Source organism: Symphalangus syndactylus, chromosome 12 (genome assembly GCF_028878055.3).
Source record: "Symphalangus syndactylus isolate Jambi chromosome 12, NHGRI_mSymSyn1-v2.1_pri, whole genome shotgun sequence".
NCBI classification, from domain to species: Eukaryota; Metazoa; Chordata; class Mammalia; order Primates; family Hylobatidae; genus Symphalangus; species Symphalangus syndactylus.
In genome coordinates, this window is record NC_072441.2 from 38,016,485 (window position 1) to 38,036,839 (window position 20,355).

Genomic DNA, 20,355 nt, shown 5'->3' on the forward strand with positions numbered 1-20,355 from the left:
TTTTTGGGGGAAATAATTTTTTAGAATAAGTACGCTTGTGACAACTAGTCTTTTTTGTTATAATGTGATCTATTTTTTCTAAATATTTCCAAAACTGTTTTTTTGAAAAAATATACTACAGTATGTACTGCAGTTTATCATAGGGTAAAAGCTGTCACTTCAAGCCAAACCTGCAGCTAAAAATAGATATCCTGTTGTTAGAGTGAAAAACATTTGCTTAGAGCATAATTCATTAGCATCTTTTGCTTAACTGCAGAATAAGATGCTTGGAAGTTAACCTTTGATTCAGATATTTTTCAGAGAAGTAGAATATGGTTTCTCTGATAACATAACAGTCCTATAATTTGCATTTATAAGATTTGGAATTGGAATTTGGAAACTGAAAGGTGGATTTTTGCTGTATAATGATAGAATTCAAAATTGACGAAGCTTTTCTTTCGTAACTGGAGATCACCTCATTATAACCAATAAATATTCTTTATCCTGCTGCAGTACAATATAAACCTCTTAAACACTGTTACATATTTGTTTATGGAATAATATTAGATATTAAAGGGACATTTTAACATGCAAAATATTAAGAATTAACTGGATTGTTATTTTCCTGTTACTGAAATAGATCTTTCTAATCTGCTGTTTTAAATTTGAACTAATATTACAACAACAACTTAACATTCCTTAGGATTTCTATGGATATCAAACTGAATATACCTGGTTATCATACATATATTTATTTGAATCAAGCCAATGTATATTTTCTCTTTGAAAATTTGGCATATAATCTAGAATCTTTAGGTAACCACCGTGGTGTTCTGGAGGTTTTACAACAGGATGGATTGGATTTAGCTGAAGGAAAATGTTATTGCTTCACTATTGCTTTATTTTTCTTTAAAAAGCTATGCATTGTAGATAGCATTTGATATATTTGATCATATTGGCCTTCTTTTCTAGCCATTTTATCCCACAAATAATCATAGTAATCACAACTAGGTGTTCTGACTTTGTCGAGAATGCCCAGTTTCAACTGATTTTAATCATGTCATAAATGGTTAAATGTCCTAGCCATTTCAACTTGGAAAATTACAAGAGAAGTGTGGTTTTATCTGTAAAAATAAGCAAATGCTAGGCCTTTTAATCTAAGTCTGTAACTACACATGTGGTATTTATGTGTACGTGGTACTTTTCTCATTATATGGGTATTCCTTTTATCCTTTGCCAATTAAATGTTGGTTTTCTCTGAGAATCTATCTTTGGCCTTCTTTTGATGCTACATTTTCTCCAAAAAATCTCATCCATGCCTACATCTTCAGTCATTACCTGAACATTCAGTTCAAAAGTGGATTTTCTTTTATCATCCCTAAATCTGCTCCATTTTCATTGACTCTGATATCTGTTAATGATCTCACTGCCCATGCAGGAAGTGAACACAGAAACCTTGGTCATTTCTAACTTGTTTCTTACCCTCAGACATGTACTCAGTCGTTAAGTTCTATTGATTCTACATCAAAAATCACTCAATATTCTCCAGTCTTACTGATACTGGGATGGCTTCTAGATCTCTTCTCAATCCTATTACAATAACTGCATTACTGGTCTCCCAGCTTCCAGTTTTATATCCTTCCAGGCCATTTTCCACACTGAAAATTTTAAAATGCAAATATGCCCATTTTTTAACCTAACATGAAAACTTTCAGTTACTCCCTATATTGCCTTTAAAATAAAAGTTAAGCTCCTTATTAAGTCACATGCAGTCGATGACTTACCTTTTTGGTTTTGTTTGCAAAATCTCTCTCACGAATTTTGATCTAGCCATACTATATTACATATAATTCCTTGCTACCTTTCCATATAGTCTTTATCATAAAAATTTAGAGAACCAGTCAGTACCTCCAACACTGACCCTGTGGAATTAGGTGATTTCTCTGTACTCCCAAAGCAAACTTACAAACTATAACAATTATTGTATTATGTTGAAATTATAAATTTGTGTGTCACTTTCTAATCTCTAAATGTTGAACTCAAGTCAAGGATAGTGCCTTGTTCATCGTATGTTTCTAGTAGTCACCCCAGTACCCCAAACACAGCAAGGTACCCAATAAATACTTAGAGAATTAATGATAAACTAAATATAATTCATTTTTACATACTTGAACAGTTTCCTTACATTGCCAGTGAAAAACATCAGTGTGGGTTTTGATTTGTTTTGGTTCAGAAAAATACAATAACCATAGTATTTACTTGTTCCTTTATCAACTTTGTAGGATGAAGTCATATAAAATGCTTAAGAAACTAAGTTGTACCAATCAGTACCTTTATCTTTCTAGTATTTAAAAAATTGGTTATAAGTGTGAAAAGAGCCTTCACTTTCTAAATATTTTTCTTACTCATAACCCTTTTTGTGAAGTTTTTGCTCTTGTAAAGCAAACAAGGTCTATAAAGAAATACTAAAGGAACTTCTCTAAAAATCAGTCAAACTATTGTAAGGCCCTCTTGTTTAGAGGATGTAGCAACTTACTCAAATGAGCTTAAGCAGAAGAAGATACAGGTATTATTAGGATGCAGAGGATGTCATGGAGCTCAAAGGCAAAAGTAGAGTTGAGCTGTCCCAAAGAATAGAATTGATTTGGAAAGCTGACTGGAATCATAATAGTACCTTTCTCAGTTTTTCTCTTTGAGATCACATGACATCTTTACTTTTTTCCTTGTATTTGCTTTATTATCCTCACTGTGTAGTGAACAGGTTTCTCTGATGCTTGTGCAAAATGGAGCTTAGTCATCTGAAAGTTTCAAAGTTTATGTGCTCTCCTAGTTCATGTGCTTTTTGATGTAACTAGCATCATTATATCAAAATCCTGGGTGAGAACCCTGGCCCAGCTGTAGTTGAGGGCAAATCTCTGAAGAAGAAGGTATGAATCTGCTATGAATTACAGCACCATACAGACTTGAATACTAACACTTCATTAATTTCCCTTTCTAGATCCTGACTGAAAATACTGTTAGAAAAAAAAAATTGGGAAAACAGTACATCATTTCTGAAATTAAAGATGGTTATTTGCCCAAATATGTACAGGATTTTGATGCTCAGACTCCAAAGTCTAATTAACAGTTTTAACTTGAGTAGCTTTTCTTTATGGAAAAGAAAGAAATAATAGTTTCACCCTCACTAACTGGGAGGGATGAGGAAAATAAGTGGAAGATCCAACACTGCTCATTACTTTCATTCTAAAACTGCTACAGTGGGACAACCAAGAATGTATTAGGCCTTTTCAAGTTGAAAAGTGGCCTCTCTTTAAATATAGAAGACTCTTTCCTGACACAGAAGGCATCACTACCAGCAAGGAATCCTACAGTCCTGGCCACATTCCCATTTATGAAAGTGACTGGATTACTTAACTGATAATGTAAATATGTGTACACTAAATGATGTGAAGAGTTTAGTCTAACAGCACCTAAACAGGAAGTGAGAAGGGCCAAAGAAAAACCACTTACCTTATTTGGGGCATTTGTAAAGTTTTGAAAAGCTTGTAATTGTGCTTGAATGAATATAAAAGAAAAGCAACAATGTGGAACCTATAAAAGAGGTTATACACCATAAAACGATAAAGTTACAGTCTCCAAGAGTTAGAGAATGAACTTATGTTTAGAAAATATTTGTGCAGGAGAGTATAAACACAAAAAATTATAGATGCCATCTGTGTTAATTCTTAAAATTTCAAGTGAGCATGGAGTTAGTGAACTAAGACATGAAACAAAGATAAAACAAGAAGCTAGAATGAAAAGATTACTGGCTGAGAGGCAGGAATGGAAAAGAAGCATAATGATGTGATAGGAAAAAGTTATAAGAAATAAACCTGGCATTTTTCGAACATAAAGCTGCATTAGAGGCAATAAAAAGCAGAATAATCACTGCAGAAAAGTAAATTAATAATGTGAAGATCTCTACAGATAGACCCTAATAGAATGTAGAGGAAATGGACAAGATAAAAATTATAAGATGAAAGTATGTTAAATAAAAGCAGGACAAAAAATTATAAAAGAAAATAAAAGGACATTTTACAAATTGAGTGGATAGCATTCCACAGAACTGAACAGATATGATTTATAGAACAGAAGCAATAATCAAAAATATGATTCAGGAAAACTTGTTAGTTGAAGAAAAACTTGAATCTTTAAATTGAAAGACCTCATTTTGTCTTAACAAGATTAACAAAGATGCCAATACCTAAATATATCCTGGTGAGCATTTGGAATTTCCAGCATAAAAAAATGAAATCCATAAACATTCTGATGTCTTTGCATCTTACAATCTAACATGAAGCTTGTCCTAAAAAGAAAAAAATCCAAAATTGGAGACTAGATAACTTAAAAATCTTTTGAGGGCAGAAATTATGTAAGATCAACAGCACCTTGAAATGCTGAATAAACTGTAACAACTGCCCCTTTAAATAAATACCTGAATTTACCCTTTAAGTGAATTCTAATTTAATTAGAATTAAATAAATTCCCAAAGTGCAAAAATTGAAGTGGTAAATGAAAACCAGAGCTGTAAGGGGGAGCATACTTCAACTGCCCTGAGGACATTTTTAGACCTCGGTGGGCTTTCCTTTAAAATGGCCTCACAGAGATGGGTGATAGGTTGTTTAGTGCATACAGTTTAGGATTTCTTAACCCCCTGTATAAAGCCAGGATCCTGCAAGGATCATAACCTCAGTGAAAGCATAGATTAGAAAATAAAACCTCTCCATTGACAAAAGGAGAAAATAAGGAAGCTTGTGTTTCTTGGCTTGGGTTCCTGGGAACAGGGGAGGGATGTGTGTGCATGTGTAGGATGCCTCTCCTGAGAATTTTTAATCAACTGCCTCCTCTCAAGCAGGTTTCAGTTTTTAATCTGTATTAATTGTGTGGTCTAGGAACAACCAATAAAATACATTATCAGAAGAGTTGCGGGCTTGTAACATACACTCTACACCAGACAGAAGCTAATACAAAACCCTATACTGGGACACATCCTCAGACCAAGACCTCCAGGTTTCTCACAGATAAAGCCCCAATGAACTTTTTGTTCACAATCCAAAAACAAAATACACACACACTTACACACATACTGCAAATGATATTTAGATACAACAGGATTAGAACCTGCCAATAACGTCAGTAGACATAGTAAAATTATCATATATGACTACTATATTAGTAACATAAAAATAAATATGAGGAAAAAATGTATATAATTCTAACAGAGCCTTAAAATATACAAAACAAAATTGACCTATGTAGGAGAAATTGTATAGATATAGACAGAGAATTCTTACCCAGTAATTGAAGAATACACAGGAATAGGTAGAACACTTACAAAATTAATTATATGACTAAAGGTATTCAACAAATTTCAAATAATTGATATATAGGCTACAGTATATCAATTCTTAATTACTTAATTACCACAAGGCAATTAAGTTCAATCAGTAATAAAAAGCTTAAAAAAACAATCACACAAATGTATACATTTGGAGATTTAAAAATTTTAAATAACTTACCAAAGAATTAACTCGTAAATTTAAGGTGTAACTATGTATCAGAACTTGTGGAGTGCAGCAAAAGTGGATATAGAGTTAAATTTTAAGTGCTCAAATTAGGAAAAAGAAAGACATTCATGATATAAGAAAACAAGTTTAAAAAGCCACATGGTTAATCAAAAGAAGAAAGAAACTAATAAAGACATGAGCAAAGATCAGTGGGTGGAATAGAAAATAAAGATACATGAGAATCAAAGGTTAGTTTATGGAAAAATATTTTAAAGTACTAATTAGAACTATACCTATTTTAAAAATTAAATCACAGAATCTTTGAACAAAATTAGGACTGGAGAGTTTTACATACAAGTTTTAGGAAACATTCAAAGAACAAAAATTTCAATCTTGTATGGAATTTTCCAGAGCATTGAAAAAGAGAAAATACTCTTAAATTCATTTACTGATTCTAGGATAGTTTTACGAGTCAAGCATAGGAAAAGAAAATTAGTTAGATACATTTTCTCTGAAGTTGGGAATAGGAAAAGGATGTCCACTGCCATTGTTTCTGTACATCATTGTACTGTTAGTCATAACCTGAGCAGTAAAACAAGAAAAACGTGGAGAGAACCAAATTGTCATTATTCACAAATGATTTGTGATTGGTTACATAGAAGACTCAAGTGAATCTACCAGTGTGATTTCAGAATTGACAAGAGTCTGGCAAGATTGCCAGATAATAAAAAAAAATCAATATATAAACATCGACTATGTTCTATACATCAGCAACAAACAAAAAAGGTAATTTTTTAAAATCTCTGTTTTACAATAGCAACCAAAGTGCTAAAGAACCTAGGTATAAATCTAATAAAAGTGTAATAGGACCTTTAAGGGAAAAAGTATAAAATTCTACCGCGGGATATTTACCTAATCTTTTAACAATCAGACATGATTTTTTATACTCATTATATTAGCAAAAAATGGAAAGTCCAACATTAACAAATTTTGTTGAGGATATAGAGCATCGAGGATATGGTGGGACAATAAATTGATGCTACCATTTACTGAGTCATTTGCTACCGCAGAAGTTGATACTGTGTATTCATTATCATCTAGAAATCCATTCTTAACTCTATATTGTCGGGCAACAAGACAAAATATTTGAATTCAGGCCTTTCTGGAAAATCTTTGACATATGATTGTAGTAGATATAATACTCCTACAGGAAAAAGCCTCATTGAACAATTAAGGAAGTAAAATATACTTCAAGGAGCATTTCAAAGATTGCCTGGGTCATTAGTTTTATGACTATAAATTTACTTTGAGTTTTCATTACAAAATTATGTAGGAAACATCACAAGTCAAACATGGCATGGATGGCTGACGAAATCCACAGCATCACCAGATGGAGAGGTATTGGGAGAGAAACATGTACAGATGATTAGTTGTGAATGAACACACTGTGTGAATTCATAGTGTATCCATCTATCCTTGTAGATGCTAGTCAAATAAGTTAATGTATTTCTTTCTAGAATGATTATTTAAATATTTAAATATATGTCTCATTAAAAGTGTTTATATTTTTCCATATAAAACTATAATAAAAATTTTTATTTTTCACAGTTTAGTGAGTCAGTCAATTATGCTGTTCACTTGTAACTAAGACTTGATGAAAAATTAGCAAGTAATAAAACACATCTACTGAGAGGAAAGAAGAATAAAGTAAATTTTGTAATAGGAAGTGTAACTTTCATTGCCTATTAAACTTCCAAATACTCATATATATGTGACTTTAGTCTTTATAGAAAGACTAATTAATCATCTTAGAAATCAAAAGTAGGCATAGTCCAATCCAATAAACTGTACAATTACAAACTGAAGTATTAAAGTTGTTTTTTATACTCACTATCATTTTTAAGGTTATAGTGAATTTAGTTTGAATCAGTATGTTTAATATGTTGAGGCAAGTGCCCCTTCAGCAAAGTGAACACAATTATTCTTCAGTTTCAAAGGACAGAAGATGATAATTTATTAACATATTTCCAGAGAAGAGTTTTGGGTGGTTAAAAAAAAGGATATCCAAAGAATTTCTTGTAATCCTTACATAAAACATTTTTGGTATGTATGTTCAATTGTTTTATCATTCTATTTCTATGTGCAGTACAGTAGTGAACATGTATGGATGGGTAACTTCTTGTAGGTATGTTATTTTATATGTTATTTAATCTCTGTTTATTCTTTTTGATCAAGCACGCAAATCATCAGATGCATCTGGTAGGAAAACCTTTTTTTTACAGAATAATTCTGTTACTTTGATTATCGTAAGCTAAATTTTTATGAGATATTTTGTGGCAATTAGAATATTTTGTGCTGAGTTTTTACAGTTCTGTTTACTGAAAATATTTTTAGTGTGTGTGTATGTGGGGAGGGGGAGAGTATTTTTAGAAATACCAAATAGAGGTCTAAAGAGGTAGATATTTGAATAGGGGTGGAAGAAGATGAACTAATGCATTCCCCTAGATTTACACTTTCCAGAGATTTTTCTGCTGTTATTTAATGATAGAACTTGGTATTTTCATAGGTAACTTACCTTAGTTTCCATCCTGTTTTGTTCTTTCTGGCATACGCTAAATAATTCATAATAGAATAATGCTTTTATTAAGGTAAAAGAGGGAGATGAAAATAATGACAAAGACAGTAGAAGGAACATGAATTTTTATCTTTTCAGTAACAAATTTTTAAACTGTTATTACAAAAATGACACTATTAAAAACATATTATTGCTTGTGGTTCCTAATATTTTATCTTTCTCTAATAGAAAATTTGTAATAGCCCTGTTCCTTATTCCCTACAAAAATAGCCATCAAGGTCTAACGTATTGAGACCTCTAATCCTCGTCATCCCTCATTATTTTATCCTATTCCCCTCTCCCTTAGCAAAAGATCTTGCCTTCTATTTCCCGGAAGAAATAGAATCTAGCAACTGTGAACTAACTCAGTTTACTCCTGTTTCTACCCATGCATTGAAAAGCATCACTATGCCAAAAAATACCTCCCTGATTCAGCATCTGCTTGCCTATGCACTTCATCTTCCATTGGTGTTTTACATGTACCCGATGCTGCGGTTATTACAAGTCAGTTGCTGTTTCCTGGATAAACCATGCTCTTCTTCCATGCCATTTATGTAAGATCACCTCAGCCTAGGAGGTCTTTTTCCCCAACTTTATCTGCCAGAGGAATTCTTTATCTTTCAAGATTCAGCACAAATGCTGTATTCTCTATTATGCCTTACCTTACTGTCCAAGAATTTCCCCCTCCCAGCTCTCACAGCACCTTATGATTGCCTTTGTTGTAGTCTTTGTCCTATTCCATTATGATGATTCATGTAAGCTTCTCATTTCCTTAACAGTGGAAATATGTTTATTCTATTTAGTATTCAGAGTCTAGCTCAGAATCTGACACCACTAAATGGTGCTCAATAAATATTGTTGAAAAGATTGTTAAACCAGCACTGAGGAAGTGGAATGACTGAAAAATACTAAAGTCTTTCAAAAGGAAGAAACCAGGTGTTATAATGCATAATGTCTTTCCTACAGTAGATTTTGACTGAATAACAGAACTCCAGAGATGGTATTGCAATAGTTACAGGATATGTATGTCAATATTTGCTTCTTAATATTGTTATGAGGACTATGGTTGTGAGAACGTAAAGTTTTTGTTAGTTGTTGTTTTAAGGAAAATAAGAAGGTTATTGATTTTGGCACTAAACGGTAGTTACTGATTTTATTTCTTTACCATTTAATTTGAAGATAACTTATTTGAATACATACAATCAAATAATTGAATTTCTATATTAACATTTTATTTCTGTATATAGTATTCTAAAAAAATGCATATTGGTGACTTCATGCTAATATGTTACTCATATAATTTAATCATTGTCTAATTTATTTTTTGGACACAAGCTTGCTCCTCTTCAGAAATATCTGGTAGGCAATTACTTTTTAATAAAACAAATATTACCTTTAAAATTTTTTATTGTTTGCAAGTTTTTATTTTCCTTATAAAGTTATATATTTTTAAGTATATCAAGTTAATGAAATATTTTCATTGATGAAGGAAATAGTTTGTTTAGTTTTGTTGGGTTTTATCTATATAAATGATTTATATTGCAATTTCTTGTGTGATATTTTAGAAAGAATAACTATAGCACCATGAAACAGTAGAAGATGTACAAGGTAGTAGAAGAAAGATTAATAAAGTAAAAGAAAGATAAATAAGTAGAAGAAAGATTTATAAACTCATAATACAAAGTATGAATGATACTCTTTTAAGAATTGGATAATGGTATACTATGACTAACAACATACTCTTTTTATCATAAGCAGTAACCTAGTTTATCTTACACAGCAGCCAAAAATACCTAATAAATACATTTGTTAAATGTTAATAGTGAAACATTCTTATAGTAGAATTACCTGAATTATATGGGATGAAGTTATGATGTGCCTGAATTTTCAGTCAGTTTTCCTAATGTTTAAAATAAACTTTAAAATATGATTTTTAAACTATGTTCTATGTATAAATACATTCAAAAATTTGAGGGGGGATAAGAACTAAGTTGTGTTTTTATGAACTTGTGAAAATGCATAAAAATTGTCTCTCTTTTTTTTTTTCATCTCTTGAATGTGGGTGAATGTTCCTGCAAACAAATCTTGGGTGAACATGTAGATTCCTTTGGTATGCTCATTTCCTTTAGAATGCAATGTGATAGACTCTTTAAATCATACAAACAGAAAAAATATATAATTGAATAAATTAATTTTTTGTGTGTCCTCTTTTTTGTAGTATCTACTTTGTTCAATTATTTACCAATAGAGAATAAAATGTATTTCAGAAAAATCATTCTTCGAAGTATTTTTTTTCTTAAGAAGAGTTACTAATCACTGTTAGATGCTTTGGAGATAGGTACCTATGATCACACAGCTAGAAAGTATTAGAGCTAATATTCTAACTCAAATGTGCCAAGCTCCAAAACCATCATAATAATTTAAATGGTTAAATGTAGATATGGCTTATATATTAGAACACAAGAAGTAAACTAAATAATTGGGAACTTCACACTATATGCTTTATAGGGAATTCTGGGTTGAATGTGGAGCAGTATTTGAATCTAGCTGTCTCTCTCACATCTTATTTTATTAATTATCTGCCAGCACTTTATTTCAGTGGATAGAAATTTTTTAAATAACCAGAGAAGAGAAAAGCATTTAGAAGTGACATCCACCAATATCTAAACATAATAAAATTCAAAGCAAATACATATGGTTCTAGATTGCTTATTGTTTTAGGGTTACACATAATCCAATATATTGTGAAATATTTTATTTTTGGTAGATTTGTTATTAAAAGATGTATATTTTGATTAACTTATATTTTTACAAAGAATTAACTGTGTTCATCTTTGCATCTACATAGTACACATAAAAACTAGAGATTTCATATGTGTAGATATTTTTATATGACAAAAAATGTTTCAGGAACAGGTTTTCCTCATAAAACTATTTAATAACATCATACTTAGTGCCCATCCTTTAATGTACTCGAAAAGAAAATCCCTTTATATTTTCAAGTAATTCACAAAATGTAATATATTTGATTAATACTCATTTCTGATAATTTTCACATAAGACCTTTATAAAAACTTTTACCTACTTTCTACAGTATTATTTGACAGTAAACTCAGGAATATTGATGAGTACAGAGAATATTTTAAAGAATTTCTTGCATATTCTATTAGTGAATAAAATTAAATAATACCTGAAACTTTTCTTTTAGCTTATCACCAGGCAGGGAAAAGGAATTTTTTTCAACTTACCATCTTTGACATATACTGTCAGTCCTTCCTTTGATCAGTTACTTTTTTCTTAACTCCAGATGCACTTAGCATAAAGTGACAGGAGAAGCTGAAACAGGATGTTAAGGTTGTTTTTTTTACCTTCTCTGACTCTTTTCTTTGTCTCTAAATTATGTATACTCATATAGGCATCTGGAGAGTTTATATTGCAACTTGATGTGCAAGTTCTGTAAATAACAGATAATTAAAAAAATTTTTCAGAAGAAACAAGAGGTATATTTTGGGAATCGCAAGTTGTTTTTTCTTAAATGCCACAGTGCATGTTGCAATAAATTATGTTTTTAATTTAATTTATAGCCATCATGTCCAAGTGAATGCCACGTGCAGATATGTCTGCTCCATGCGAAAAAAGAAAATCTTACCTATAAAATTACTCTTTTTCTGTTGTAACTAGCACATTAATTTTTAGAAGCAAGGATGACTTGAACCATCCTAAATTCCAAGAAAAAATAACAATTTGGCCAGACACAGTGGCTCACACCTGTAATCCTAGCACTTTGGGAGGCTGAGCCAGAAAGTTCACTTGAGCTCAAAAGTTCAGGACAAGCCTGGGCAGCACAGTAAGACCCTCATCTCTACAAAAAATAAGAAAATTAGCCAGACATGGTGGTGCACATCTGTAGTCCCAGCTACTCGGGAGGCTGAGGCAGAAGGATTGCTTGAGCCTAGTAGTCTGAGGCTCTAGTGGACTGTGATCATGCCACTGCACTCCAGCCTGAGTGACAGAGCAAGACCCAGTCTTAAAAAAAGTAATAGAAAGAAAAGAGAAAATGTGAGAATTTGCCACCCTTAATCCACCCCTCAGGAAGAATTAGATTATATTTGGATGATTGGGTGAAATTCTTTGATTCATTGTTTTAGTGCATCAGATTTTCCTACAATGGGAAAGTTCTAAGTTTAAAAATTCTTTTTCTCAGTTTTTCTAAAAAAGGCATTCTGAGAGTATTTTACAGTAAAATACAAAGGACAGTTTATAGAAAGTACTAAAATAATGTCTTCAGAGATTCATACTCTAATGTTACTTAAAAACTAATGTCTGCTCTTGGTGCCTGTCATCATCATTTTGAAATCTCAAAACATTTAAAATGCCAAAAGCCTTTTTGGTTAGTAACAGTATTTTCCCAAAGGTATGACATTGGTATGACATTTATAAACGAGGAAAAATAAAGTATGTTTTAAAATAGGTACCTATCTCACTTCAATACTACTGTATCATTGAGAATCTTAAATAATTTGTGAGCCCTTCACTAGTATAGTCAGGTTTTATTCTTATACCTAAAGATATGAACAACAGTACATTTTGTTAATGCTATTTTATCTCTTTGAAATATTTTTCCTATTTGTTTTTAAACACCTGAAGTTGTTTTCTAAGATAGCTTTTGAAAATGGGGAAACTTTTAACTGGTTCATCATTTAATTTACAAATTTAAAACTTCAAACCATAGCTCTATAAAATAATGTGGCTATTTTATACCCACATTATTAATCAATATACAAACATTTGGTTTTGAATTGCTTTACTTTAGTGTGCATTTTAAATTGGGTACTCAGACATTTAGTTTATGCTGCAAATTTAGAATGAGATTGTTAAACTGGATTTTTTGTTGTTGATGTTTTGTTCTGTTTTTAAGTCTTTGTTGGTGTCCTTTATGTGCTAGTCTGTGCTTTTATTTTTTCCCTTTGCCATTAGTAAAGAGAATACAAATCTAATACATAACATAAATCCTTACACCTGAAAACAGCTCTTTATCAACATCAACTATTTTTGAAATTCCACAAATCAGTAGGTTAATGTTCTCCAGATGTTTTCAATTCTTGTATCTAAAGGCTCTATTAATATTACTGATGGTCTTTTTACAGTCACTATTTTGTCCTAAATTAATTTCTGACTTTCTTACATTACTTTCTGGTATGTTTTCAGGAACAGAATTTTTGTTATGACATTTGAAATTATCAAAGTGGTTTCTTTATAGAACAATATTAGAGAATCTTAGAGATTTGAGAAGGTTCTTAGAGATACTAAATAGCTCTTTAATGTATCATGGTGATAAATATACATTTTATCACAATAGATGACATGTCTTTTTATATTTATATGCAATATAAATATCTTATACATAATATAAATATTCTTACAAGATAAATTTGTTTTTATATGTATATTTTCAGTGAAAGAGTTTCTAGCCAAAGCCAAAGAAGACTTTTTGAAAAAATGGGAGAATCCAACTCAGGTAAGGAATATTTAGGTTTTTCTACAATTAAAAATCTTGTGTTAATAAAATCAGGATTCTTGCCTAAGAAATTTATTACTTAAGAAATTTTAATTTTTATGTGATACTAGTAAACAGAAGCTTAAAATGGGAATTTTGCCATAGTTATACTCTGATGTATTAATAATCTTAATGTATGCCTAAATTGCAGAGGGAAATAATTGCCAGTATAATACCTAATTATAAACTTGATACTGATTCCAAGTTGCTATAAAATCTTAATATTTTCAAATATATTAATTATTTTAAATTTTAAGCCATGAAATCAAAATATGATGAAAACAAGCTATAAGTAAAACAGAATTGCCTGCTCTCTGTAATGATCCAACAGGAAGCTAAAATGGGTCTCAAAAGGCAAGATTTGATTTGCAATACAGATAAAATCCAACTACAGTGAACTGTAATACCTATACAGATTCCTCACTGGACAAAGAATCATATTGCATCACATTTTTCTCAAGCTAAACACTACGTATTGGGCCTTCAGAATATTTTTCTGATATTGTCATGGAGTTGTTTGCAATGAAACCTATTAAACAAATGGGTCAGCAATTACTACTTGTTGCCGTTTAACACATAATTTGTTCCTAATAATTTTCATTTTGTTGTGGCAGGAACAAATTTAATAGATTGATGCCTCCAGTTATTTGCTTCTGTGCTGTAGTCAAAGCCAAACAAAGATGTTTCCTTATAACAAAACATCTATTCAAGAAAAAAAGAGTCTGATTATTGTTCTGGGATTCTGGCTTTTGGTTCTTTGTAGAATGAGGAACTCTTCTTTCCTTATTGTTGTTGTTTTAGATAATACTGTGTTTTTATAATATAAAGAGAGAAAGCCACTAGGCTCTGTCATGCTGCTATTATCTAGTTCTATAAGCTTATATAAAGACAGAAATGAAGCAAGACTGATTTCTTCACAGGTAACTTTAGTGAAAGAGCTCTGATCCCTCAGTTTATCTATTCATTACAGTTATTTGCAAGTGCATTAAGTCTGTATGGCTTCTATGACTCTTTGTCGGTATGCCTCTGGTCAGTTTGTAATTATTAAAATATGAAACTAATTTATTGGAAGTTCAGTACTAAGATTAAAGTCCAATACTAGGAATGCATACTGGAATATAATCTTTAATATTTCAGCTGAGGCTCTTATTTCCTCCTATTACTATTATGCTCTGTTTTCCAATACATTCTCTCCTCAGATATTAAATCCTTTCTTATTCAAAGGGAAAAATAGAACCAATAAACTGGAATCTCAATAGCCTTTTTGTATTGCATTTAAATGGATAGTTATAAATGGGATTATCCATTATGATTATGTATTATTAAAGCATTTATAATTCCCGTAGAGTTTTTATGAGAATTTTAAATTGCATTTATGTATTTACATATAGAATAATGCCGGACTTGAAGATTTTGAAAGGAAAAAAACCCTTGGAACAGGTTCATTTGGAAGAGTCATGTTGGTAAAACACAAAGCCACTGAACAGTATTATGCCATGAAGATCTTAGATAAGCAGAAGGTGAGCGTATTTGTTGTTATTTACCTTCAGGGTAAACTTTAGTTTTATCAGCTAGACTATTAAACAGATTCAGTATAATCACTTACCATTGACAGCTTCAAATAATTTTATTATTAAATTTAATTTTTATTGTAACTAAATTTTTATTATAACTATATTATGCATAGTTAATATACAGTCAGCACTTCCATATCCATGGACTCCACGTCCATGGATTTAACCAATCACAGATTGAAGATATTTGGGAAAAAAATTACATCTGTACCTAACATGTACAGACTTTTGTTTCTTGTTATTATTCCCTAAACGATACAGTGTAACAACTATTTACATAGCATTTGCAATATATCAGGTATTATAAGTAATCTAGAGATGATTTAAAGTATATGGACAGTGTGTATAGGTTTTATGCAAAGCCTCTGTCATTTTATATACGGGACTTGAGCACCTGGGCATTTTGGTTTCTTCTGTAGGTCCTGGAACCAACCCTCAGGGATACTGATGGACAACTATAATTTATTGTGACAATTATGGACTAATTTGTTTTGTAACTATTACAGAAGTTAAAATGTATACAGTAGTGACCCAACCACTTCATGTTACAGATTTTGAAAACCTGAGGCCCAAAGATTTGAAATCATCTCCAGAGTCAGAAAGTTAGTTAAATAGAAGGCCTAGATTAAAACACAGATCAGACTCCTACTCAATTTATTTGCTCAATATTATCAGTATAGTCCTAATTTTATATATTAATACCTGGCTCGTATCTTTAATTACTTTTCTTATTTATATTTAAATTCTTGACTTCTGTGACTATCCTCACATTGACCATTAGACTCCAGCAAGAAAGAATGCCACCTTCTAATGATTTACACATACACAAGAAAATTATTTATATGTCTTGCTAAAGTCACCACTTCTTAAATTCAAAATAGAATCACATATGGAATAGAATCACAGTCTTTGTGAAGTCAAGATAAATTACTTTCCCCTTCTATTGAATAGAAAATCTAAAGGAAGCTTAAGTCTAAATGACCTAGGATACAAAGATAGTTTTTGTTATAAAGATAGTTTTTTCCCCAATATTTTGTGTGTCCCCTTCTATGGCAATATAAAATAAATTTTTAGAATTTATACCTATATTTATTTAGATATTATAAAATGAAAATTGTTCATTTTTACTCACTATTTTTCAATTATGGACTTTCTCTTCATTTTTAATTTTCTTACTCATCTTCTGAAGTATTTAAAATCACTATCTACTTATTGCAGAGATTTGAGCCAGCTTTTATAGAGGACTTTAAGTCATTAGGACCTTAGTATTTTCACATTAATTTTTAAATTACTTTAAGTAATTATATATTTGTTTATTTAAGTATAATTGACATAACTAATTTTTAAAGTAATTTCTTATGGGTTTGTTTCTTATTCCTACTCAGCTCTCACTTCTTAATTGAAACCGTAGTTGACCTTCCTAAGACCAAGTTTTAAATCCTCTATTAGGTTTTCATTTGAATCCTGTTATTAAAAGTAATGGCAAAAACCGCAATTACTTATGCACCAACCTAAAAGTTGGTAATTGTTATTATCTTCCTTATCCAATTCTAACAATTTTGCTTATCCAAGTTTATTACTATATGGAAAACTTTTTTTAAATGATAACTTTTTAATTTTGCTTAAATACATTAAGAGATATTTATCTCTCAATTACAGGTTGTTAAACTGAAGCAAATAGAGCATACTTTGAATGAGAAAAGAATATTACAGGCAGTGAATTTTCCTTTCCTTGTTCGACTGGAATATGCTTTTAAGGTAAATTTTAGTAATATGTAAATAAGATATTTTCAAACTAAATTTTTTTAAGATGAAACTATAAATAGGATTCTAAACCAGATGATAAGCCTGAAGAATATAAATAAACAAAACAAATACCTCTAGAGTTAGTGTAATTAAATCCTATTGTGCTTATAACTTAGGTAACGTTTGAAAAGGTTTTGATTCTCCCTGGAGAAATTGTTCAAAGGTGATACATGCAATTCTTCATGAGATGGTGTTACAAAAAGAAATACTTCAATTTATCAAAAACCGTAGGGATATCTTAATAACAATTCTTACGCAAATTCATACACCCAACACATTTTCTACTTTTATTAAGCCCTTTTTGCCACTATCTCATCTTCTTTAACTTAGTAATTTGAGTTCTAGTCTTTTCACTTATACAAAGCAAAATTTTTTTTCCACTATTCAAATGTCTGAAAAATTGTACAAGATTTATTACTTAAATTGTTCACTTTTCAGCTCTTTGGAATGATACTGGCATCTCTCTGCAATATTGAATCATATGAAACATTTTAATCTTTTTTCTCCTTCATTCTTTAAATTAAATGAAGACCTATGTATTTAAAATATTAAAACCATTAATCTTTTATACATAAAATGTAAATATTCTTATTAACTTTTTCAAATTGTTTTTTAACTTTGTTATTCTTCTGCATATATTATAACATTATTTCATTGCCTGAGCATTTAATTGTTCCAGAACTGGATGTTCTCTGCAAGAAAAGGAAGAGCAAAAGTCCCAGACTAGTTTGTTGCAAAAATAACTAGGAGGGGAAAAATATGAGTGTCTCTGTATAGAAAAACTAGAGCATGTTCCATTTATTCTTTATTTTTCAAGGTTATTAATCTGTCAGAGAGATTTTAAATTTTTCTAATTCAGCATTATATAATATTAAAATAATTTTGACCTAAGTTGAATAATTGTATTTCCTTTTTATTTGTTCATAGGATAATTCTAATTTATACATGGTTATGGAATATGTCCCTGGGGGTGAAATGTTTTCACATCTAAGAAGAATTGGAAGGTTCAGGTAACTAATGCTTTTGCTTTCTTCAAATCTTTATATGCTCGTGTTGTTTAACCAGATTTTTAAGTTGATGCCAATGCCAAAAACTTATTTTGTTTGATTAATATTTTGGCCATATGAAGCATCAGGTGGAAACAAAGAGGCCACATCATACACAAGTTTTAAAATTCAAATAAAAGGACTTCGAAGCCAATTTAAATGTTATACTACTGGTAGATATTGTGAGGGTCCACTACTTGAAGAGTTTTCAGAAAATGCAAAAATTAATTGAATTTTAAAATATCAATATTTATTAAACAAATATTAATAATACAACTCCAGGACAGAGGATTGTTTTAAGGATGAAGATGGAAAATAAATATACAGAGAAATAATAATAATGGTATTATGGTAATAAGATTATAAAAGTTTGTTTTTCACAAATTTAATTCTCCTTAAAGTTCTTGCTAAGCTTAGTTTTTAAAATATATACATAATTTAACGGGAGTTTGTACCTCATCAGGTTATGACTAATAAGATCTCACAGTTATTAAAATAGGTTATAGAATCTGATAGTTTTACCTGTACGTAATAGTTTATAAGCTTCTACTGTTCATTAATAATCACTAATAGAATAAAGCTAAAATAAAAAACAGGTACAGCTTCATTCAGTATAGTATGTTGAAGTCAAAATAAAAATGTAGAGACAAATCTCTAAATTCAACATTTTATTGAGGAAGCAAGAATTGCAGTTTGAGGCATATACACAGACTAGGTGGTCTTCAATGTGTCTAGAAAACAGAAAAGGTTGGAGGTTTTATAAAAAGAAATTTTATGTTTATTTGTTTTGAAACAAAGTTTACTAGCACTAGTTAAGTTTTGGGGAGCTGGCAAGCTCTGATTGGTGAGTGATGGTGGTGGGTCAAACTCGTGAAAGAGTCGCAGTAGGTTGTCTCAGTTGCTGTTAGAGAAAACTGGTTTCAGGTTACAATAGGCAGTTTCAGCAACTAGGCTTGTGGAAAATATAATTTTTTTTTTTTGAGATTGAGTCTCCCTCTGTTGCCCAGGCTGGAGTACAGCGGCACCATTTCGACTTACTGCAACCTCTGCCTCCTGGGTTCCAGTGATTCTCTTGCCTCAGCTGCCCGAGTAGGTGGAACTAGAGGTGTCCACCACCACATCCGGCTAATTTTTGTATTTTTGGTAGACACGGGGTTTCACCATGTTGGCCAGGCTGGTCTCAAACTCCTGATCTCAAGTGATCCACCCTCCTTGGCCTCCCAAAGTGCTGGGATTACAGGTGTGAGCTACCACACCTGGCCTTAATTCTTGGAGCAGGTGCTGTGTGCCCTGAGTGTGTTATTCCCCTGGCCCCTCGACTCTGATTTAGTTGGGTACGATGAGAATGACTAATTTGTATAATCAGCTTTCACATTTTTCCCTTTTGATCAAGATCTTTCTCTGAAAGCATTGCTTGTCAACCGTCTTGAAGTTAGGCTTAATTATTCCTTGGCGCTCAGATGGACTTGTTCTAGTTGTCTCTGTCCCACATATGAGAGAAGGTATCGGTTGGGGTGGGGATCTATATAGGGACCTGGGCCACGTTCAAGTAACCAAGAGGCCAGAAGGAAAATTGTTCTCAAAGTAGATTTTTGTCTGGAGTCCAGCCAGCATCAAGTTCCCACTTACCGCTTCCATAGGTATTAGCAGTCATCTTTAAGTGTTGGGCTAACGTTATTCTGTTGGGACAGCTGCCTTTACCAAGATTAGATAGGCACTAAGAACAAAGCTTACAAATGACAGTACAAAAAAATTAACAATATAGTAAAATGTATTTGTGCAGTGCTTTTGAACTGAAGCCCAGGCCTAAGGGTAAAAAACTAAACAAATCAAAGGACCAGGGGAAACTGGCGAGACCTACTATAGCCATTGACTAACATTTTATGACTGGGTTGAACTAAAGCAGAGAATGCCAAACTTTGCAAGAGGGACCAGCAGCACAAATTAAACAAAAAATTGTGTTAAAAATATTGTCAATGTTGCGGACTAGATGAACTGAAAGAATTTCTTAAGTCAGGTTTTGTCAATGGCTATAGCAGGTCTCACCAGTGCCTATAGCAGTTACTGATTGTGAATTTTAAATTACAATATTATTTGGTTAAGTGAAAAAGGCAGGCATTAAGAGGGTTTAGAGTTTCATTACAATATGGAGTCTTGTTCCAGTGTTTTGAGAAAAGCTGTTCACACCATGGAAAACATCAACTTTCTTGGCATTGTTTACAGTGTAAATGTC

The 20,355-nt window shown here is 31.4% G+C and overlaps 1 protein-coding gene across 13 annotated transcripts in view; it reads left to right on the plus strand.

The window, feature by feature from the left end:
• The window catches only part of PRKACB (protein kinase cAMP-activated catalytic subunit beta), a 158,571-nt gene that overhangs the window by 86,943 nt on the left and 51,273 nt on the right, over nt 1-20,355 (plus strand). For 4 of the 13 annotated variants that reach the window (XM_063624209.1, XM_063624204.1, XM_063624213.1 and 1 more), the window contains exons 2-5: nt 13,596-13,657; nt 15,088-15,216; nt 16,930-17,028; nt 18,004-18,086. In XM_063624209.1, coding sequence (XP_063480279.1) covers nt 13,596-13,657; nt 15,088-15,216; nt 16,930-17,028; nt 18,004-18,086 — 373 coding nt within the window. Of the gene's footprint in view, nt 1-895; nt 6,326-7,760; nt 7,785-9,474; nt 9,499-10,240; nt 10,250-13,591; nt 13,658-14,524; nt 14,617-15,087; nt 15,217-16,929; nt 17,029-18,003; nt 18,087-20,355 lie in introns of those variants that run through there. The other 9 variants (XM_063624205.1, XM_063624206.1, XM_063624207.1 and 6 more) reach the window with 7 other exon arrangements.